The 22,422-nt window shown below is 50.2% G+C and overlaps 1 protein-coding gene across 1 annotated transcript in view; it reads right to left on the bottom strand.

Moving 5' to 3' along the window:
• Positions 1 to 22,422, bottom strand: part of LOC146041946 (uncharacterized) — a 141,988-nt gene that overhangs the window by 13,514 nt on the left and 106,052 nt on the right. Inside the window, exons 18-21 of the mRNA XM_083161819.1 lie at positions 21,622 to 21,785; positions 8,641 to 8,841; positions 7,418 to 7,554; positions 5,815 to 5,934 (exon numbers count right to left, since the gene is read on the bottom strand). Coding sequence (XP_083017945.1) covers positions 5,815 to 5,934; positions 7,418 to 7,554; positions 8,641 to 8,841; positions 21,622 to 21,785 — 622 coding nt within the window. The remainder of the gene's footprint in view (positions 1 to 5,814; positions 5,935 to 7,417; positions 7,555 to 8,640; positions 8,842 to 21,621; positions 21,786 to 22,422) is intronic.

Here is a 22,422-nt window from a genome sequence, read left to right as displayed (position 1 = left end):
CAGCCGAGATTTGTGATGCCCATACACCTATGGCCTTGTTCACCCAACATCCAATCTGCTCCGGATGGCGCAAAACGCCGGCTGCCAAAAAGATGCTTTTCAAAGTAATCTCCAACCTATGGTCAGAGACGTCCTTGAGGGTGGTAGAGCCAGGGACCGGAAGGACAGTCTTTAGAAAGTCGCGACACGGATGAATCCACCGCAGGTGGAATTTCCACTTTCTTACAGCCCTCCGGCAGTAGTGGATAGTTTTGAAAAAACCTCTTTGGGGTCTGAAACCGTTTGTCTGGATTCTTCCAGGCCTCGGTAACATGCTCATCTAATTCCTCCGCCACTGGGAAATTAGGGGACAGTTTTTGCTTCTTCCCGAAAAGGGCGTCAACTCCATCGGTCACATTACAAGCGACCTTGACCATTTATATAAGGTCTTCAATCCCCTGAGAGGGTAGAGCAGGGTCTTGTGTGTCATAAGCAAACATATCCTGCACATCCTGCATGTCATCCCCAGGGGGCGCAAATTCTCACTCCTCCAGGTCTGGCATATCGTCAGAATCAGGGGAGTGGTGTAATGTAACTCCTCTGCAAAGGTGGGGGCTGCCTTGAGGAGGAAGGGCGAAGCTCAGCCTGCCCTGGTGCCAAGGCTATAGTGAGGCTCTGGACTAGGGATGGCCATCGTTGCCATTGCCATCGATGGTTGCCATTGATGGCAATTCTGCAACAGGCCATTGATAGTGCTAAACTATGCAATGGATGACCATCGATATTTTTACATATCGATGGTCATCCATTGTGTTTGATTGATTGGCCTATGGACCAATCAAAACACGGGGGCGGAGCTATGCTCTGTGTCCCTGCACTTTGGAAAAAAAAGGCAAAACATTGTTTTGCTGCTCCATCGATGGAGGGAAACCATCTGGTTCTCCCCCATCGATGGCAAAAGTATTCGACATCGGCCATGAACCATTGATGATTTCGAATCATCGATGGACGATGGCCATCCCTACTCTGGACGGCAGAGGCTAGATCACTCTGCTGGCTCCTAGAGGTCTCTCTATCTCTCTGAGATTGTGATAACTCAGAGGACAAGCGAGACATGACCTCTGTAAGCTGTGTGGCCCAGAAAGGGGGATCCACAGGGGCTTGTGACACAGAGGGATTTACAGTGCATTTATCACAGTAAAGATCCCCAGGGGATGAAGGAGTAAACTTAGAATTACAAGTCTTAAGGCCCCCATACACTATGCGATTTTCGGCCGATTTCATCCTATTCCGGCCCTTTGGGCCGATAAATCGGGTGAAATCGGACCAAAATCGCATGTGTTTGACATCTGATCTCATCTGATGCGCGGTCCCGTGCGCATCGGATCACGGCGTCGGACCTGCAGAACATAAGTTATATCGGAATTTGAGCCATCATGGGTGCTTTTTAGCACCCACGATGTTCAGATCCGATATATCTTTATATATCTTACTAGCAGCGGAAGAAATCCTATTCAAAAGACCGGGCGGCCGCTGATTGGCTGAGCTCAGCGGCCGCCCGGTCTTTTGAATAAGATTTCTTTCTATTCTCCCGCCGCGCCGACAGTCTCTGCTCTGCGACGCCTGCGGCCCCCGCCTGCACTACCTCCGCAGGGAGCCATCAATGCGGGGGGGGGGGCGCTGCTAGTAAGACAGGGGGCGCTGCGGGGGACACAGAGTTGGCAGTACAAGAGCCGGGCAGGAAAAGCTGTCAGTGCTGGAAAAAAAAAGTCCATACAATGAATGGCCAGCCTGTGATTGGCTGAGCGCTCTCTCAGCCAGTCAGCAATTGGCTGAGAGAGCACTCAGCCAATCACAGGCTGCCCATTCATTGTATGAGCTTTTTTTTCCAGCACTGACAGCTCCCGCCTCCCCCTGCCCGGCTCTGTCACTGTCCCCCCGCAGCGTCCCCTGCACGCTGCCTTAGCAGCGCCCCCCACCAGCAGCCCTGTTCTGCAGCCCCCCCCTGCTTCCCGGGTTTACATGTGATAAATCGAGACGATTTATCACATGTAAAAAATGGCACATCAAGTGCCAATCTTATCAAGCTCCCCCGGAGAGCTGCCGGGGAAGCTCAGGGGGAAGTCGGGGGCGACTTGTCCTAGTGTATGGGGGCCTTTACAGGCAATTCTCTTGGAGCTTCCCCCTGCCATTGTTATAAGTCACAGATATTCCACACACTACCACACACCCAAGGGAGAGTAGGTATAGATTAGTCCAGGTAGAAGGACTGACAGGAGAGACAGTGATGGAAAGAAGCTGCCACAGGGTTTGAACAGCGCTATGGTATGTGATCAGGGAGCGCTATAGCCCAACACAGCCCAACCGGGAGAGCTTGTAGCAGGACGGTCACCAGGAGAAGCGATGCACTTGTAGCCTTTGGTGGGGCTGCAGCGGTACAGAGAGCCTCCAGCAGTAAGCAGCGGCGCCAATGTAAAAAAGATGGCCGCCGCGCGTGTCTCAGAGCGTTGGGGATAGCCGGGGCTGCTGGGAGTACCACGGCTGCTCTAGCTTCTCCGGCGCCAGGTTTAAAAACCCTCTGCTAGCCGCCTTTTTAAGAAGCCCTGACCACTGCAGCTAACAGCGGTGGCAGGGAATACTCACTAGCTGTCCCCTGCCGTCGGCGGTGAGGCTGGGGGAGGACCGCGGCGTGCTTTGGTGGGCAGCGCCCGTTGCCTCTCGAGACGGTGGTCTCTGCAGCCAGGGAGCCGGGAGCAATACCTTTGCAGCGGCCAGCTCCCACATAGCAGGCAGATAGTGCAGCACTATCTGCCTGTCCTCTGCGCAGAGAAAAAAACTCAGCTGTAATAAAAAAAAAATCTGTACTTGTGTAATATCTGATATTTGAGATCGGGTCGGAGCGTGGCGAGTGCAGCGAGCACCGCGAGGGGACGCGGAATACATTTTAAGTAATCCACGTCCCCTCGCCACGCTTCGGGCTCGGTGGCTCGCTGCGCTCACCACGCTTTGGATATGCCCACTTGGATAGTGGGTAAATCAGTGGTGGGCAACAGGCGGCCCGCGGGCTGGATGCGGCCCGCGAGACGCTTAGGTCCGGCCCTCCGCACTGACACCCAGTAATATGACAAGCGGCCCGACTATGAATAGCCGCTTGTCATTAAAAATTGGTGGTGACCGGGAGCACTGTTCCGCTGCCGTCAATGGCGGACTGTGCCTGCCGTGCACAGCATTACTGGGAGCGTGGGTGGGGATGCGGTGACGCGACAGCCGCTTTGCCGCCATTGGTTGGTGTGCCTGCCGTGTGACCACATCCCCTCCCACACCACAGTAATGATGCGCAGTCTGGATTTGCCGGGCACATCTCTGAGGCGGTAAACGGCGACTCGCCTCTTTCCTGGCTTCCCCCCCTCTCTCAGACGCCACTGAAAAATAATATTAAAGCAAACCAAAGTAAGGAGCAGGCTACTATTTTATCTGCATTAGTATATATATATATATATATATATATATATATATATATATATATATATATACATACACACACACATCTATAATGTATAGATGTGTGTATGTATGAATATATATACATACACACAGTGTTACGTGTGTGTGTGTGTATATATATATATATATATATATATACACATACATACACACACACACACATATATATAGCGCAGCATATTCCATTGCGCTTTACAATTGAAAATTTTAATTGTAATTATTATTATTTTCTATTACACACACATATATATATATATATATATATATATATATATATATATATATATAGCGTTTGGTGCGCGGCGGCACTCGAATAAATGAGACAGACAGCAGGGATTATCCCTGCAGTCTGTCTCATTTATTCGAGTGCCGCCGCGCACCACACGCTGTCTACAAGTATCTTTGGATACACCTGTCGGCGGGAACCGGCTTGTCTGCAATTTATTTGCTCAGTGGAGTGCCGCATCTATCAAATTACTATATATATATATATATATATATATATATATATATATATATATATATATATATATATATATATATATATATATATATACATACATACATACATACATACATACATACACACACACACATATATAAATGTTCGAGGGCCGCACTCAAACTATCTTGTATATTATACAAGATAGTTTGAGTGCGGCCCTCGAACATTTACTGGATGTGTTAATCGGCCCCCTAGCCAAAATAATTGCCCACCGCTGGGGTAAATGAAAGGGACCCTTTTAACATTGAATCCTATGGAAATTTGTGTCTATCGCATCGCATACGATTTGGTCGCGATGCGATTTTGCCGAAAATCGCGTCACATCGCATCTGATTGTATGTCTTAAGTTAAGGCATACAATCACATAATCGGGCGCCCAGATAACACACAAGTACTAAAAAATCTTATGTGCTCAGAGAGCAAAGGTGTGTGTCCGCTCCCTTTCGGGCACAAACTAAGGGGCGCATTTATCAATATAGTGCGATGCCGGCGCAGTGGCATCGCCGGACATCGCATTGCGGTGTTCAAGTACACCGCCGGGATGTATCATTAAAAGGGCGCAGGGACAGGGCTCCGATAGGAGCCTGTCCCTGCGAAGCCCTAACCCGGAAGCCGGGGGGGTCTGCGCATGCGCGGTTATGCGCTGACCCCCGCCGACCCCTGTGACCGCACTGCTCCGTTCGTAGTGCGATCACGTAGCCATAGGCTACAATGGGCTATCGCCATATCAGAATGGCGATAGCCCAGGGATGCGAAGTCGGGCTGCCCGATGTTAATACATCGGGCAGCTTCGCATCCCCCATAGAAACCTATGGGGGATGCGGCCGGCGGCGGTGCAGGGGGGATCGCAGCAGGGATCGGAGATCCCTGCTGCGGTCCCCCTTTGATACATTTAGGAGATACTTAATATTTGCGGCTAAATCCCGAAAACGGGTGTTTTCGGGGATTTAGCCGCAAATATGGTTTAATAAATGGGCCCCTAAGACTGGCCTGGAGGGGAAGTAGAAGGGGAGGAGTTAGACACTCTAATCTTTTATTTAAAGTGCCCATGCTCCCTGTGGTCGCCTTCTATTCCCCAGTGTAACTCCAGTGACACCTAGTGGATGAAGGAGTCAAACAATAGGACGACTTGTACCGTCTTGGACCATCCATGTTTAACAATTTAATAAATGTTGTACAATACGTTGTTCTTTCTTTCATTAATACATTAAACAATATGTACAGTAATGGGATAAGTTACTGACACGTAACACGTGATGTACAGCATAGGGAGTCACTGTACGGCTGACATTTCCAGCAACTTAATTCTAGAGTTACCTGAATTATGTGGAAGAGAAAGAACAAACAACCACTATTGTAAAGCGCAACGGAATCTGCTGCGCTATATAAGAACCTGTAAATAAATAAATAAATAAACCACCAGCTTATCATGTAATGACTATAGCCCCGCCCCCGCAGAGCAGATCCAACCCTAGAGGATCAGTTACTGATGAGAACTTAGAACAGTGATATCAATGGGTGCCGGACACGGTCCCGACAATCGGGATCCCGACAGTCATATTCCCGACTGTCAAAACTCAGACAGACGGTTGCCCGTTCCACGACCCCCATAGAGGAAGAATAGAATAGGTGGCGAGCGGAGTGAGCCACCGTGCCCGCAGCTTGGCGAGCCCGCAAGGGGCTTTGTTGCGCTCACCCTGCTGTCTGAGTCCGGGCAGTCGGGATCCTGGGATAATGACTGTCGGGATCCCAACTGTCGGTACCCTATACCACACCCATATCAATTATTCAGTATAGAGCAATATACTTTAAATATTTGCATATACCTTTAATCGTTTTTGCCCCAGAAATTCTCCGTTCATCTTCCGAATGGCTTCACAGACACTTGTGATATCGCAGTACTGCACAAATGCATAGTGAGGAAGCCCATTCACCTTCTTAATATCCTGGACAGCAGAAGAGATGAATACAGTCAGATCAAGAGCAGTATGAATACACAGCCAGCTTTGAGGGCACAGGACACCCGAAGCAATGGTGATCCAGTGAGGGGCAATAGCAAGGTCTGGGGAGAGACTGCGGGGAGTAACTAGGATAACTGGGGGGACGGGATCTGTCCAACATAATCCCCCCACCTGCTGTTATCCAGCGTCGCATAGCTGCCCCCACACCTGATAACTAGGGGGGACGGGATCTGTCCAACATAATCCCCCCACCTGCCGTTATCCAGCGTCTCATAGCTGCCCCCACACCTGATAACTAGGGGGGACGGGATCTGTCCAACATAATCCCCCCACCTGCTGTTATCCAGCGTCTCATAGCTGCCCCCACACCTGATAACTAGGGGGGGACGGGATCTGTCCAACATAATCCCCCCACCTGCCGTTATCCAGCATCACATAGCTGCCCCCACACCTGATAACTAGGGGGCGGGATCTGTCCAACATAATCCCCCCACCTGCCGTTATCCAGCATCTCATAGCTGCCCCCACACCTGATAACTAGGGGGGACGGGATCTGTCTAACATAATCCCCCCACCTGCTGTTATCCAGCGTCTCATAGCTGCCCCCACACCTGCTAACTAGGGGGGCGGGATCTGTCCAACATAATCCCCCCACCTGCTGTTATCCAGCGTCTCATAGCTGCCCCCACACCTGATAACTAGGAGGGACGGGATCTGTCCAACATAATCCCCCCACCTGCTGTTATCCAGCGTCTCATAGCTGCCCCCACACCTGATAACTAGGGGGGACGGGATCTGTCCAACATAATCCCCCCACCTGCTGTTATCCAGCGTCTCATAGCTGCCCCCACACCTGATAACTAGGGGGGACGGGATCTGACCAACATAATCCCCCCACCTGCCGTTATCCAGCATCTCATAGCTGCCCCCACACCTGATAACTAGGGGGGTGGGATCTGTCCAACATAATCCCCCCACCTGCTGTTATCCAGTGTTTTACAGCTTCCCCCAGACCTGATAACTAGGGGGAACGGGATCTGTCCAACATAATCCCCCCACCTGCTGTTATCCAGCATCTCATAGCTGCCCCCACACCTGATCACTAGGAGGGACGGGATCTGTCCAACATAATCCCCCCACCTGCTGTTATCCAGCGTCTCATAGCTGCCCCCACACCTGATAACTAGGAGGGACGGGATCTGTCCAACATAATCCCCCCACCTGCTGTTATCCAGCGTCTCATAGCTGCCCCCACACCTGATAACTAGGGGGGACGGGATCTGACCAACATAATCCCCCCACCTGCTGTTACCCAGCGTCTCATAGCTGCCCCCACACCTGATCACTAGGGGGGACAGGATCTGACCAACATAATCCCCCCACCTGCTGTTATCCAGTGTTTTACAGCTGCCCCCACACCTGATAACTAGGCCCCCACACATTACAGGAGATGATATAGTAGACGTACCACAATCTCCCCGAATTGCTGGAAATCTTTATGTAGGGAGAGGCGGGTGGTGGTTTCATCTAAGTTACCAATGAAGAGAATTCGATTGGCCTTGGGGTGAAATTCATTGATTCTCTTGTCCAGCGGAGATTCTGTTTCTAGAGGGAATAAAACACCAAAGTTCATTAAAGGAGGGTCCATAGTGTTTGTTGTCATCTTCATGGTTAATACTGTATGGTGGATTTGGGAGAGAACCCAGACGGAAGGGATATTCCAGTAGGTGCAGCATTAGCTGCCCTGCTGCTGTGAGTGCCCTCGCTGAGAATCAGGGTGGCATCGGACTTCTGCCACCTTTCCTTACATACTGGCATCTGCAATCACTGGTAGGCAGGAACACTTACCTGCAGGGCAGACCTTCATGTAACAGCTGTCCCTTATGATGATAAGTCAGAGTCCCATTACACCATTGACCACTCCCATGTGAAATCCTCAGAAGGAAGGAGAGGGATCATAAGGGTCCCTCCCCAGAGAGTTCACCTAAAAGGAAAACCATAGGCTTCGCTAGGTAATGCCAATGGCCTTGCCATTTTCTTCCTTGGGGGTCTCTACAGAGATCAATGCAGCGTATTTATAGCCACTGCCACCCAACATACCTAAATGGCCATAATAGGGCAATGCTATTTCTCGCTGTTCTCTGCAATATATCAGGAATAAGAATATCCCCGTATTTCATGGTAGACCTGTGCCCCAGAGCAACAAACAGAACGTTGTCACTGGCGCTGTACCCCCCACACTGGTAACTGGCCTCAGGACAAGGGGTACATATAGGGGTTTCTTTATGGGCTGATATCCTCAATCTTCACCCATGGACCCAATCCACTGTCTGAATGACAAGAAACCCATACTGACCTGTTTCCTGTGCACATAAAGGTTACTTTGTTCTTCTATACCACAAACGTCTGCCAATGGCCCATGTGACCGTGGATCCGCAGAGATGGGGTCTCCCATGTACACAACTCCCCTAGGGAATATTCCCTATATTCGCTGGAAGGTATCTTTCTGGATCCTTCCCTCCTTTGTGGACTATTTGTATTTAGTGTGTATTGGGGGTTCAGCGCCGGTGACAACGTTCTTGTGTTACAATTGTTGTTGTGGATGAGTTATATCCTTGGCTGTTCGCGGGCTGCAGTACCTTGGGCACAGTAATTATCTTGTATCATCTCTTTGTAACCTACGGAACCTACCTGTTCCCTCCCACGCGCTCACGGTAACCTTGTAGCCGAGATTCGCTTTCCCTTTTGTGGCGTTAAGTGCGTCCTGCTGATCCTCCTGTCGCCTGAAAAACACCAGGGCGTATCTCTTCTTGTGTCCTCTGCAGATCTGTATGGACAGCAGCTCCCCGTACCTCTTATACTCCTTAGAGAGGGCGTATGTGATGTCTGCAGCTGGAGAGGAAATACAGAAATCACATTACACCTGTAGGAAACGCAGCCAGGGCACAGGACCACCCCATAACTGTGACGTAGATTGTCCTCTATTCCCACCTATACCTGGCCCATAACTGTGACGTACATTGTCCTCTGTTCCCACCTATACCTGGCCCATAACTGTGACGGTACATTGTCCTCTGTTCCCACCTATACCTGGCCCATAACTGTGACGGTACATTGTCCTCTGTTCCCACCTATACCTGGCCCATAACTGTGACGGTACATTGTCCTCTGTTCCCACCTATACCTGGCCCATAACTGTGACGGTACATTGTCCTCTGTTCCCACCTATACCTGGCCCATAACTGTGACGGTACATTGTCCTCTGTTCCCACCTATACCTGGCCCATAACTGTGACGGTACATTGTCCTCTGTTCCCACCTATACCTGGCCCATAACTGTGACGGTACATTGTCCTCTGTTTCCACCTATACCTGGCCCATAACTGTGACGGTACATTGTCCTCTGTTCCCACCTATACCTGGCCCATAACTGTGACGGTACATTGTCCTCTGTTCCCACCTATACCTGGCCCATAACTGTGACGGTACATTGTCCTCTGTTCCCACCTATACCTGGCCCGTAACTGTGACGGTACATTGTCCTCTGTTCCCACCTATACCTGGCCCGTAACTGTGACGGTACATTGTCCTCTGTTCCCACCTATACCTGGCCCATAACTGTGACGGTACATTGTCCTCTGTTCCCACCTATACCTGGCTCATAACTGTGACGGTACATTGTCCTCTGTTCCCACCTATACATGGCCCATAACTGTGACGGTACATTGTCCTCTGTTCCCACCTATACCTGGCCCATAACTGTGACGGTACATTGTCCTCTGTTCCCACCTATACCTGGCCCATAACTGTGACGGTACATTGTCCTCTGTTCCCACCTATACCTGGCCCATAACTGTGACGGTACATTGTCCTCTGTTCCCACCTATACATGGCCCATAACTGTGACGGTACATTGTCCTCTGTTCCCACCTATACCTGGCTCATAACTGTGACGGTACATTGTCCTCTGTTCCCACCTATACCTGGCCCATAACTGTGACGGTACATTGTCCTCTGTTCCCACCTATACCTGGCCCATAACTGTGACGGTACATTGTCCTCTGTTCCCACCTATACCTGGCCCATAACTGTGACGGTACATTGTCCTCTGTTCCCACCTATACATGGCCCATAACTGTGACGGTACATTGTCCTCTGTTCCCACCTATACCTGGCTCATAACTGTGACGGTACATTGTCCTCTGTTCCCACCTATACCTGGCCCATAACTGTGACGGTACATTGTCCTCTGTTCCCACCTATACCTGGCTCATAACTGTGACGGTACATTGTCCTCTGTTCCCACCTATACATGGCCCATAACTGTGACGGTACATTGTCCTCTGTTCCCACCTATACCTGGCCCATAACTGTGACGGTACATTGTCCTCTGTTCCCACCTATACCTGGCCCGTAACTGTGACGGTACATTGTCCTCTGTTCCCACCTATACCTGGCCCATAACTGTTACTTACATTGTCCTCTGTTCCCACCTATACCTGGCCCGTAACTGTGACGGTACATTGTCCTCTGTTCCCACCTATACATGGCCCATAACTGTGACGTACATTGTCCTCTGTTCCCACCTATACCTGGCCCATAACTGTGACGTACATTGTCCTCTGTTCCCACCTATACATGGCCCATAACTGTGACGGTACATTGTCCTCTGTTCCCACCTATACCTGGCCCATAACTGTGACGGTACATTGTCCTCTGTTCCCACCTATACCTGGCCCATAACTGTGACGGTACATTGTCCTCTGTTCCCACCTATACCTGGCCCATAACTGTGACGTACATTGTCCTCTGTTCCCACCTATACATGGCCCATAACTGTGACGGTACATTGTCCTCTGTTCCCACCTATACCTGGCCCATAACTGTGGCGGTACATTGTCCTCTGTTCCCACCTATACCTGGCCCATAACTGTGACGTACATTGTCCTCTGTTCCCACCTATACATGGCCCATAACTGTGACGGTACATTGTCCTCTGTTCCCACCTATACCTGGCCCATAACTGTGACGGTACATTGTCCTCTGTTCCCACCTATACCTGGCCCATAACTGTGACGGTACATTGTCCTCTGTTCCCACCTATACCTGGCCCATAACTGTGACGGTACATTGTCCTCTGTTCCCACCTATACCTGGCCCATAACTGTGACGTACATTGTCCTCTGTTCCCACCTATACATGGCCCATAACTGTGACGGTACATTGTCCTCTGTTCCCACCTATACCTGGCCCATAACTGTGACGGTACATTGTCCTCTGTTCCCACCTATACCTGGCCCATAACTGTGACGGTACATTGTCCTCTGTTCCCACCTATACATGGCCCATAACTGTGACGGTACATTGTCCTCTGTTCCCACCTATACCTGGCCCATAACTGTGACGGTACATTGTCCTCTGTTCCCACCTATACCTGGCTCATAACTGTGACGGTACATTGTCCTCTGTTCCCACCTATACCTGGCCCATAACTGTGACGTACATTGTCCTCTGTTCCCACCTATACCTGGCCCATAACTGTGACGGTACATTGTCCTCTGTTCCCACCTATACCTGGCCCATAACTGTGACGGTACATTGTCCTCTGTTCCCACCTATACCTGGCCCATAACTGTGACGGTACATTGTCCTCTGTTCCCACCTATACCTGGCTCATAACTGTGACGGTACATTGTCCTCTGTTCCCACCTATACCTGGCCCATAACTGTGACGGTACATTGTCCTCTGTTCCCACCTATACCTGGCCCATAACTGTGACGGTACATTGTCCTCTGTTCCCACCTATACCTGGCTCATAACTGTGACGGTACATTGTCCTCTGTTCCCACCTATACCTGGCCCATAACTGTGACGGTACATTGTCCTCTGTTCCCACCTATACCTGGCCCATAACTGTGACGGTACATTGTCCTCTGTTCCCACCTATACATGGCCCATAACTGTGACGGTACATTGTCCTCTGTTCCCACCTATACCTGGCCCATAACTGTGACGGTACATTGTCCTCTGTTCCCACCTATACCTGGCTCATAACTGTGACGGTACATTGTCCTCTGTTCCCACCTATACCTGGCCCATAACTGTGACGTACATTGTCCTCTGTTCCCACCTATACCTGGCCCATAACTGTGACGGTACATTGTCCTCTGTTCCCACCTATACCTGGCCCATAACTGTGACGGTACATTGTCCTCTGTTCCCACCTATACCTGGCCCGTAACTGTGACGGTACATTGTACTCTGTTCCCACCTATACCTGGCCCGTAACTGTGACGGTACATTGTCCTCTGTTCCTACCTATACCTGGCCCGTAACTGTGACGGTACATTGTCCTCTGTTCCCACCTATACCTGGCCCGTAACTGTGACGGTACATTGTCCTCTGTTCCCACCTATACCTGGCCCATAACTGTGACGGTACATTGTCCTCTGTTCCCACCTATACCTGGCCCATAACTGTGACTTACATTGTCCTCTGTTCCCACCTATACCTGGCCCATAACTGTGACGGTACATTGTCCTCTGTTCCCACCTATACCTGGCCCATAACTGTGACGTACATTGTCCTCTGTTCCCACCTATACCTGGCCCATAACTGTGACGGTACATTGTCCTCTGTTCCCACCTATACCTGGCTCATAACTGTGACGGTACATTGTCCTCTGTTCCCACCTATACCTGGCCCATAACTGTGACGGTACATTGTCCTCTGTTCCCACCTATACCTGGCCCATAACTGTGACGTACATTGTCCTCTGTTCCCACCTATACCTGGCCCATAACTGTGACGGTACATTGTCCTCTGTTCCCACCTATACCTGGCCCATAACTGTGGCGGTACATTGTCCTCTGTTCCCACCTATACCTGGCCCATAACTGTGACGTACATTGTCCTCTGTTCCCACCTATACCTGGCCCATAACTGTGACGGTACATTGTCCTCTGTTCCCACCTATACCTGGCCCGTAACTGTGACGGTACATTGTCCTCTGTTCCCACCTATACCTGGCCCATAACTGTGACGTACATTGTCCTCTGTTCCCACCTATACCTGGCCCATAACTGTGACGGTACATTGTCCTCTGTTCCCACCTATACCTGGCCCGTAACTGTGACGATACATTGTCCTCTGTTCCCACCTATACCTGGCCCATAACTGTGACGTACATTGTCCTCTGTTCCCACCTATACCTGGCCCATAACTGTTACTTACATTGTCCTCTGTTCCCACCTATACCTGGCCCATAACTGTTACTTACATTGTCCTCTGTTCCCACCTATACCTGGCCCATAACTGTTACTTACATTGTCCTCTGTTCCCACCTATACATGGCCCATAACTGTGACGGTACATTGTCCTCTGTTCCCACCTATACCTGGCCCATAACTGTGACGGTACATTGTCCTCTGTTCCCACCTATACCTGGCCCATAACTGTGACGTACATTGTCCTCTGTTCCCACCTATACCTGGCCCATAACTGTGACGTACATTGTCCTCTGTTCCCACCTATACCTGGCCCATAACTGTGACGGTACATTGTCCTCTGTTCCCACCTATACCTGGCCCATAACTGTGACGTACATTGTCCTCTGTTCCCACCTATACCTGGCCCATAACTGTGACGTACATTGTCCTCTGTTCCCACCTATACCTGGCCCAAAACTGTGACGGTACATTGTCCTCTGTTCCCACCTATACCTGGCCCATAACTGTGACGGTACATTGTCCTCTGTTCTCACCTATACCTGGCCCATAACTGTGACGGTACATTGTCCTCTGTTCCCACCTATACCTGGCCCATAACTGTGACGGTACATTGTCCTCTGTTCCCACCTATACCTGGCCCATAACTGTGACGGTACATTGTCCTCTGTTCCCACCTATACCTGGCCCATAACTGTGACGGTACATTGTCCTCTGTTCCCACCTATACCTGGCCCATAACTGTGACGGTACATTGTCCTCTGTTCCCACCTATACCTGGCCCATAACTGTGACGGTACATTGTCCTCTGTTCCCACCTATACCTGGCCCATAACTGTGACTTACATTGTCCTCTGTTCCCACCTATACCTGGCCCATAACTGTGACGTACATTGTCCTCTGTTCCCACCTATACCTGGCCCATAACTGTGACGGTACATTGTCCTCTGTTCCCACCTATACCTGGCCCGTAACTGTGACGGTACATTGTCCTCTGTTCCCACCTATACCTGGCCCATAACTGTGACGGTACATTGTCCTCTGTTCCCACCTATACCTGGCCCATAACTGTGACGGTACATTGTCCTCTGTTCCCACCTATACCTGGCCCATAACTGTGACGGTACATTGTCCTCTGTTCCCACCTATACCTGGCCCATAACTGTGACGGTACATTGTCCTCTGTTCCCACCTATACCTGGCCCATAACTGTGACGGTACATTGTCCTCTGTTCCCACCTATACCTGGCCCGTAACTGTGACGTACATTGTCCTCTGTTCCCTCCTATACCTGGCCCGTAACTGTGACGTACATTGTTCTCTGTTCCCACCTATACCTGGCCCATAACTGTGACTTACATTGTCCTCTGTTCCCACCTATACCTGGCCCATAACTGTGACTTACATTGTCCTCTGTTCCCACCTATACCTGGCCCATAACTGTGACGGTACATTGTCCTCTGTTCCCACCTATACCTGGCCCATAACTGTGACGTACATTGTCCTCTGTTCCCACCTATACCTGGCCCATAACTGTGACGGTACATTGTCCTCTGTTCCCACCTATACCTGGCTCATAACTGTGACGGTACATTGTCCTCTGTTCCCACCTATACCTGGCCCATAACTGTGACGGTACATTGTCCTCTGTTCCCACCTATACCTGGCCCATAACTGTGACGTACATTGTCCTCTGTTCCCACCTATACCTGGCCCGTAACTGTGACGTACATTGTCCTCTGTTCCCACCTATACCTGGCCCATAACTGTGACGGTACATTGTCCTCTGTTCCCACCTATACCTGGCCCATAACTGTGACTTACATTGTCCTCTGTTCCCACCTATACCTGGCCCATAACTGTGACGTACATTGTCCTCTGTTCCCACCTATACCTGGCCCATAACTGTGACGTACATTGTCCTCTGTTCCCACCTATACCTGGCCCATAACTGTGACGGTACATTGTCCTCTGTTCCCACCTATACCTGGCCCATAACTGTGACGGTACATTGTCCTCTGTTCCCACCTATACCTGGCCCATAACTGTGACGTACATTGTCCTCTGTTCCAACCTATACCTGGCCCATAACTGTGACGGTACATTGTCCTCTGTTCCCACCTATACCTGGCCCATAACTGTGATGGTACATTGTCCTCTGTTCCCACCTATACCTGGCCCATAACTGTTACTTACATTGTCCTCTGTTCCCACCTATACCTGGCCCATAACTGTGACGTACATTGTCCTCTGTTCCCACCTATACCTGGCCCATAACTGTGACGGTACATTGTCCTCTGTTACCACCTATACCTGGCCCATAACTGTGACGGTACATTGTCCTCTGTTCCCACCTATACCTGGCCCATAACTGTGACGGTACATTGTCCTCTGTTCCCACCTATACCTGGCCCATAACTGTGACTTACATTGTCCTCTGTTCCCACCTATACCTGGCCCATAACTGTGACGGTACATTGTCCTCTGTTCCCACCTATACCTGGCCCATAACTGTGACGGTACATTGTCCTCTGTTCCCACCTATACCTGGCCCATAACTGTGGCGGTACATTGTCCTCTGTTCCCACCTATACCTGGCCCATAACTGTGACGGTACATTGTCCTCTGTTCCCACCTATACCTGGCCCATAACTGTGACGGTACATTGTCCTCTGTTCCCACCTATACCTGGCCCGTAACTGTGACGTACATTGTCCTCTGTTCCCACCTATACATGGCCCATAACTGTGACGGTACATTGTCCTCTGTTCCCACCTATACCTGGCCCATAACTGTGACGGTACATTGTCCTCTGTTCCCACCTATACCTGGCTCATAACTGTGACGGTACATTGTCCTCTGTTCCCACCTATACCTGGCCCATAACTGTGACGGTACATTGTCCTCTGTTCCCACCTATACCTGGCCCATAACTGTGACGGTACATTGTCCTCTGTTCCCACCTATACATGGCCCATAACTGTGACGGTACATTGTCCTCTGTTCCCACCTATACCTGGCCCATAACTGTGACGGTACATTGTCCTCTGTTCCCACCTATACCTGGCCCATAACTGTGACGGTACATTGTCCTCTGTTCCCACCTATACATGGCCCATAACTGTGACGGTACATTGTCCTCTGTTCCCACCTATACCTGGCCCATAACTGTGACGGTACATTGTCCTCTGTTCCAACCTATACCTGGCCCATAACTGTGACGTACATTGTCCTCTGTTCCCACCTATACCTGGCCCATAACTGTGACGGTACATTGTCCTCTGTTCCCACCTATACCTGGCCCATAACTGTGACGGTACATTGTCCTCTGTTCCCACCTATACCTGGCCCGTAACTGTGACGGTACATTGTCCTCTGTTCCCACCTATACCTGGCCCGTAACTGTGACGGTACATTGTCCTCTGTTCCCACCTATACCTGGCCCATAACTGTGACGGTACATTGTCCTCTGTTCCCACCTATACCTGGCCCATAACTGTGACGGTACATTGTCCTCTGTTCCCACCTATACCTGGCCCGTAACTGTGACGGTACATTGTCCTCTGTTCCCACCTATACCTGGCCCATAACTGTGACGGTACATTGTCCTCTGTTCCCACCTATACCTGGCCCGTAACTGTGACGGTACATTGTCCTCTGTTCCCACCTATACCTGGCCCATAACTGTGACGTACATTGTCCTCTGTTCCCACCTATACCTGGCTCATAACTGTGACGGTACATTGTCCTCTGTTCCCACCTATACCTGGCCCATAACTGTGACGGTACATTGTCCTCTGTTCCCACCTATACCTGGCCCATAACTGTTACTTACATTGTCCTCTGTTCCCACCTATACCTGGCCCGTAACTGTGACGGTACATTGTCCTCTGTTCCCACCTATACCTGGCCCATAACTGTGACGTACATTGTCCTCTGTTCCCACCTATACCTGGCCCATAACTGTTACTTACATTGTCCTCTGTTCCCACCTATACCTGGCCCATAACTGTGACGGTACATTGTCCTCTGTTCCCACCTATACCTGGCCCATAACTGTTACTTACATTGTCCTCTGTTCCCACCTATACCTGGCCCATAACTGTTACTTACATTGTCCTCTGTTCCCACCTATACCTGGCCCGTAACTGTGACGGTACATTGTCCTCTGTTCCCACCTATACCTGGCCCATAACTGTGACGTACATTGTCCTCTGTTCCCACCTATACCTGGCCCATAACTGTGACGGTACATTGTCCTCTGTTCCCACCTATACCTGGCCCATAACTGTGACGTACATTGTCCTCTGTTCCCACCTATACCTGGCCCGTAACTGTGACGGTACATTGTCCTCTGTTCCCACCTATACCTGGCCCATAACTGTTACTTACATTGTCCTCTGTTCCCACCTATACCTGGCCCGTAACTGTGACGGTACATTGTCCTCTGTTCCCACCTATACCTGGCCCGTAACTGTGACGGTACATTGTCCTCTGTTCCCACCTATACATGGCCCATAACTGTGACGGTACATTGTCCTCTGTTCCCACCTATACCTGGCCCATAACTGTGACGGTACATTGTCCTCTGTTCCCACCTATACCTGGCTCATAACTGTGACGGTACATTGTCCTCTGTTCCCACCTATACCTGGCCCATAACTGTGACGGTACATTGTCCTCTGTTCCCACCTATACCTGGCCCATAACTGTGACGGTACATTGTCCTCTGTTCCCACCTATACCTGGCCCATAACTGTGACGGTACATTGTCCTCTGTTCCCACCTATACATGGCCCATAACTGTGACGGTACATTGTCCTCTGTTCCCACCTATACCTGGCCCATAACTGTGACGGTACATTGTCCTCTGTTCCCACCTATACCTGGCCCATAACTGTGACGGTACATTGTCCTCTGTTCCCACCTATACCTGGCCCATAACTGTGACGTACATTGTCCTCTGTTCCCACCTATACCTGGCCCATAACTGTGACGGTACATTGTCCTCTGTTCCCACCTATACCTGGCCCATAACTGTGACGTACATTGTCCTCTGTTCCCACCTATACCTGGCCCATAACTGTGACGGTACATTGTCCTCTGTTCCCACCTATACCTGGCCCATAACTGTGACGTACATTGTCCTCTGTTCCCACCTATACCTGGCCCATAACTGTGACGGTACATTGTCCTCTGTTCTCACCTATACCTGGCCCATAACTGTGACGTACATTGTCCTCTGTTCCCACCTATACCTGGCCCAAAACTGTGACGGTACATTGTCCTCTGTTCCCACCTATACCTGGCCCATAACTGTGACGTACATTGTCCTCTGTTCCCACCTATACCTGGCCCATAACTGTTACTTACATTGTCCTCTGTTCCCACCTATACCTGGCCCGTAACTGTGACGGTACATTGTCCTCTGTTCCCACCTATACCTGGCCCATAACTGTTACTTACATTGTCCTCTGTTCCCACCTATACCTGGCCCATAACTGTTACTTACATTGTCCTCTGTTCCCACCTATACCTGGCCCATAACTGTGACGGTACATTGTCCTCTGTTCCCACCTATACCTGGCCCGTAACTGTGACGGTACATTGTCCTCTGTTCCCACCTATACCTGGCCCGTAACTGTGACGGTACATTGTCCTCTGTTCCCACCTATACATGGCCCATAACTGTGACGGTACATTGTCCTCTGTTCCCACCTATACCTGGCCCATAACTGTGACGGTACATTGTCCTCTGTTCCCACCTATACCTGGCCCATAACTGTGACGGTACATTGTCCTCTGTTCCCACCTATACATGGCCCATAACTGTGACGGTACATTGTCCTCTGTTCCCACCTATACCTGGCTCATAACTGTGACGGTACATTGTCCTCTGTTCCCACCTATACCTGGCCCATAACTGTGACGGTACATTGTCCTCTGTTCCCACCTATACCTGGCCCATAACTGTGACGTACATTGTCCTCTGTTCCCACCTATACCTGGCCCGTAACTGTGACGTACATTGTCCTCTGTTCCCACCTATACCTGGCCCATAACTGTGACGGTACATTGTCCTCTGTTCCCACCTATACCTGGCCCATAACTGTGACGGTACATTGTCCTCTGTTCCCACCTATACCTGGCCCGTAACTGTGACGGTACATTGTCCTCTGTTCCCACCTATACCTGGCCCGTAACTGTGACGGTACATTGTCCTCTGTTCCCACCTATACCTGGCCCATAACTGTGACGGTACATTGTCCTCTGTTCCCACCTATACCTGGCCCATAACTGTGACGGTACATTGTCCTCTGTTCCCACCTATACCTGGCCCGTAACTGTGACGGTACATTGTCCTCTGTTCCCACCTATACCTGGCCCATAACTGTGACGGTACATTGTCCTCTGTTCCCACCTATACATGGCCCATAACTGTGACGGTACATTGTCCTCTGTTCCCACCTATACCTGGCCCATAACTGTGACGGTACATTGTCCTCTGTTCCCACCTATACCTGGCCCATAACTGTGACGGTACATTGTCCTCTGTTCCCACCTATACATGGCCCATAACTGTGACGGTACATTGTCCTCTGTTCCCACCTATACCTGGCTCATAACTGTGACGGTACATTGTCCTCTGTTCCCACCTATACCTGGCCCATAACTGTGACGGTACATTGTCCTCTGTTCCCACCTATACCTGGCCCATAACTGTGACGGTACATTGTCCTCTGTTCCCACCTATACATGGCCCATAACTGTGACGTACATTGTCCTCTGTTCCCACCTATACCTGGCCCATAACTGTGACGTACATTGTCCTCTGTTCCCACCTATACCTGGCCCGTAACTGTGACGGTACATTGTCCTCTGTTCCCACCTATACCTGGCCCATAACTGTGACGGTACATTGTCCTCTGTTCCCACCTATACCTGGCCCGTAACTGTGACGGTACATTGTCCTCTGTTCCCACCTATACCTGGCCCATAACTGTGACGGTACATTGTCCTCTGTTCCCACCTATACCTGGCCCATAACTGTGACGTACATTGTCCTCTGTTCCCACCTATACCTGGCCCATAACTGTGACGGTACATTGTCCTCTGTTCCCACCTATACCTGGCCCATAACTGTGACGGTACATTGTCCTCTGTTCCCACCTATACCTGGCCCATAACTGTGACGGTACATTGTCCTCTGTTCCCACCTATACCCGGCCCATAACTGTGACGGTACATTGTCCTCTGTTCCCACCTATACCTGGCCCATAACTGTGACGGTACATTGTCCTCTGTTCCCACCTATACCTGGCCCATAACTGTGACGTACATTGTCCTCTGTTCCCACCTATACCCGGCCCATAACTGTGATGGTACATTGTCCTCTGTTCCCACCTATACCTGGCCCATAACTGCTGCTGGGAGAACCCTGCAGCCCAACGTCTGGCTATACACTGAGGACCTTATTCAGATTCGTCCAGTCCTCCGTGCCATCGCATACACACGGAAAGCTATGAAGCAAGACGATGGCGTTCCCGGTCGGTAGGAAGGACCAATCATTAAAATCGTTCCGTGTATTGTTCACAATGCGAGTATGCGCCAATCGTTAAGGTTGGTCTATGATCTATCATGCATGCAGTGTGATCATAGACCAAGCTTTTGTGCAGTGTTTTAAATCATTCCATTTGTACGCACCTTTACTATCCGTTACCTAGAGCAATTACGCCCACGGCGCATGCCGACCTTTACTATCCGCTACCTAGATTAATCCCCACCCACAGCGCATGCCGACCTTTACTATCATTTACCTAGAGTAATCCCCGCCCACTGCACATGCCGACCTTTACTATCCATTATCTAGAGTAATCCCCGCCCACGGCGCATGCCGACCTTTACTATCCGCTACCTAGATTAATCCCCACCCACAGCGCATACCGACCTTTACTATCATTTACCTAGAGTTATCCCCGCCCACGTCACATGCCGACCTTTACTATCCGTTATCTAGAGTAATCCCCGCCCACGGCGCATACCGACCTTTACATTCCTCTATCTAGAGTAATCCCCACCCACAGCACATACCGACCTTTACATTCCATTATCTAGAGTAATCCCCACCCACAGCATTTACCGACCTTTACATTCCATTATCTAGAGTAATCCCCACCCACAGCACATACCGACCTTTACATTCCATTATCTAGAGTAATCCCCGCCCACAGCACATACCGACCTTTACATTCCTCTATCTAGAGTAATCCCCACCCACAGCACATACCGACCTTTACATTCCATTATCTAGAGTAATCCCCACCCACAGCACATACCGACCTTTACATTCCATTATCTAGAGTAATCCCCACCCACAGCACATACCGACCTTTACAATCCATTATCTAGATTCTAGAGTAATCCCCACCCACAGCACATTCTGACCTTTACGACGCATAACGGGAAGCTCAACTTTGATCCCGAAACCCTTGTGAATTTTGTCGGCGTCTGAAGATAAGAGCGGCTCAGAGGGAGGAGCTGGGACTGCGGCACATCCATCACTGTCGTCACTGTCGGCGTCACTGCCGGCATCACTACCGGCGTCACTGCTGTAACGTAGGGAAACCGGTCAGACCTGAGATATAACTACAACTCTGAAGCTTTATACTAAAGTGTGGGGTTTTAGTATTGGAAATATTGCCCATAGCAACCAATAAGATTGTACTTATTTATCTAGCACCTGCTAAAGTTGACAACAGTTAGAACCTGCTTGGTTGCTAAGGGCAACATCACTGTTTCTAAAAACCCTATTGTGAAGATTATATATTACCCAGTGTTCGACTGTAAGCTCCCGCGAACAGGGCCCCATTCTACTCCTAGCACCGGCCCCCAGAGCGGCAGGATAACAGGAACCTGTCCAGGACTGGATGTCCCTCCCTAATGACTTCAATGTGGCACAGGCAATAACCAATATTGCCCGTTTTGGAGATGCCCACTACCTGATGCCAGGAGTAATGAATGGGTGGTTAACGCACATTTTCCCAATTCTGGATTCAAAGAGATGGACCACAGGAGATAAGAGTTCTCAGACTTCTAGAATCCTCTATGTAGAAGAGTAATACACTGCGGTGACAGCAGAACGTAACGGTATTGAGAGGTGGCTGCACCGTACAACAACGTCTTGGAAGTGGATGGAGTCAAAATCCCGGTGGTGGGATTCCCGGCGGTCGAAATACCGCCACTGAA

Source organism: Crinia signifera, chromosome 19, assembly GCF_055691185.1.
Source record: "Crinia signifera chromosome 19, ASM5569118v1, whole genome shotgun sequence".
Classification (NCBI taxonomy): domain Eukaryota; kingdom Metazoa; phylum Chordata; class Amphibia; order Anura; family Myobatrachidae; genus Crinia; species Crinia signifera.
Note: the sequence above shows the minus strand (reverse complement) of the source record. Positions and strands in the feature narration are given on the sequence as shown.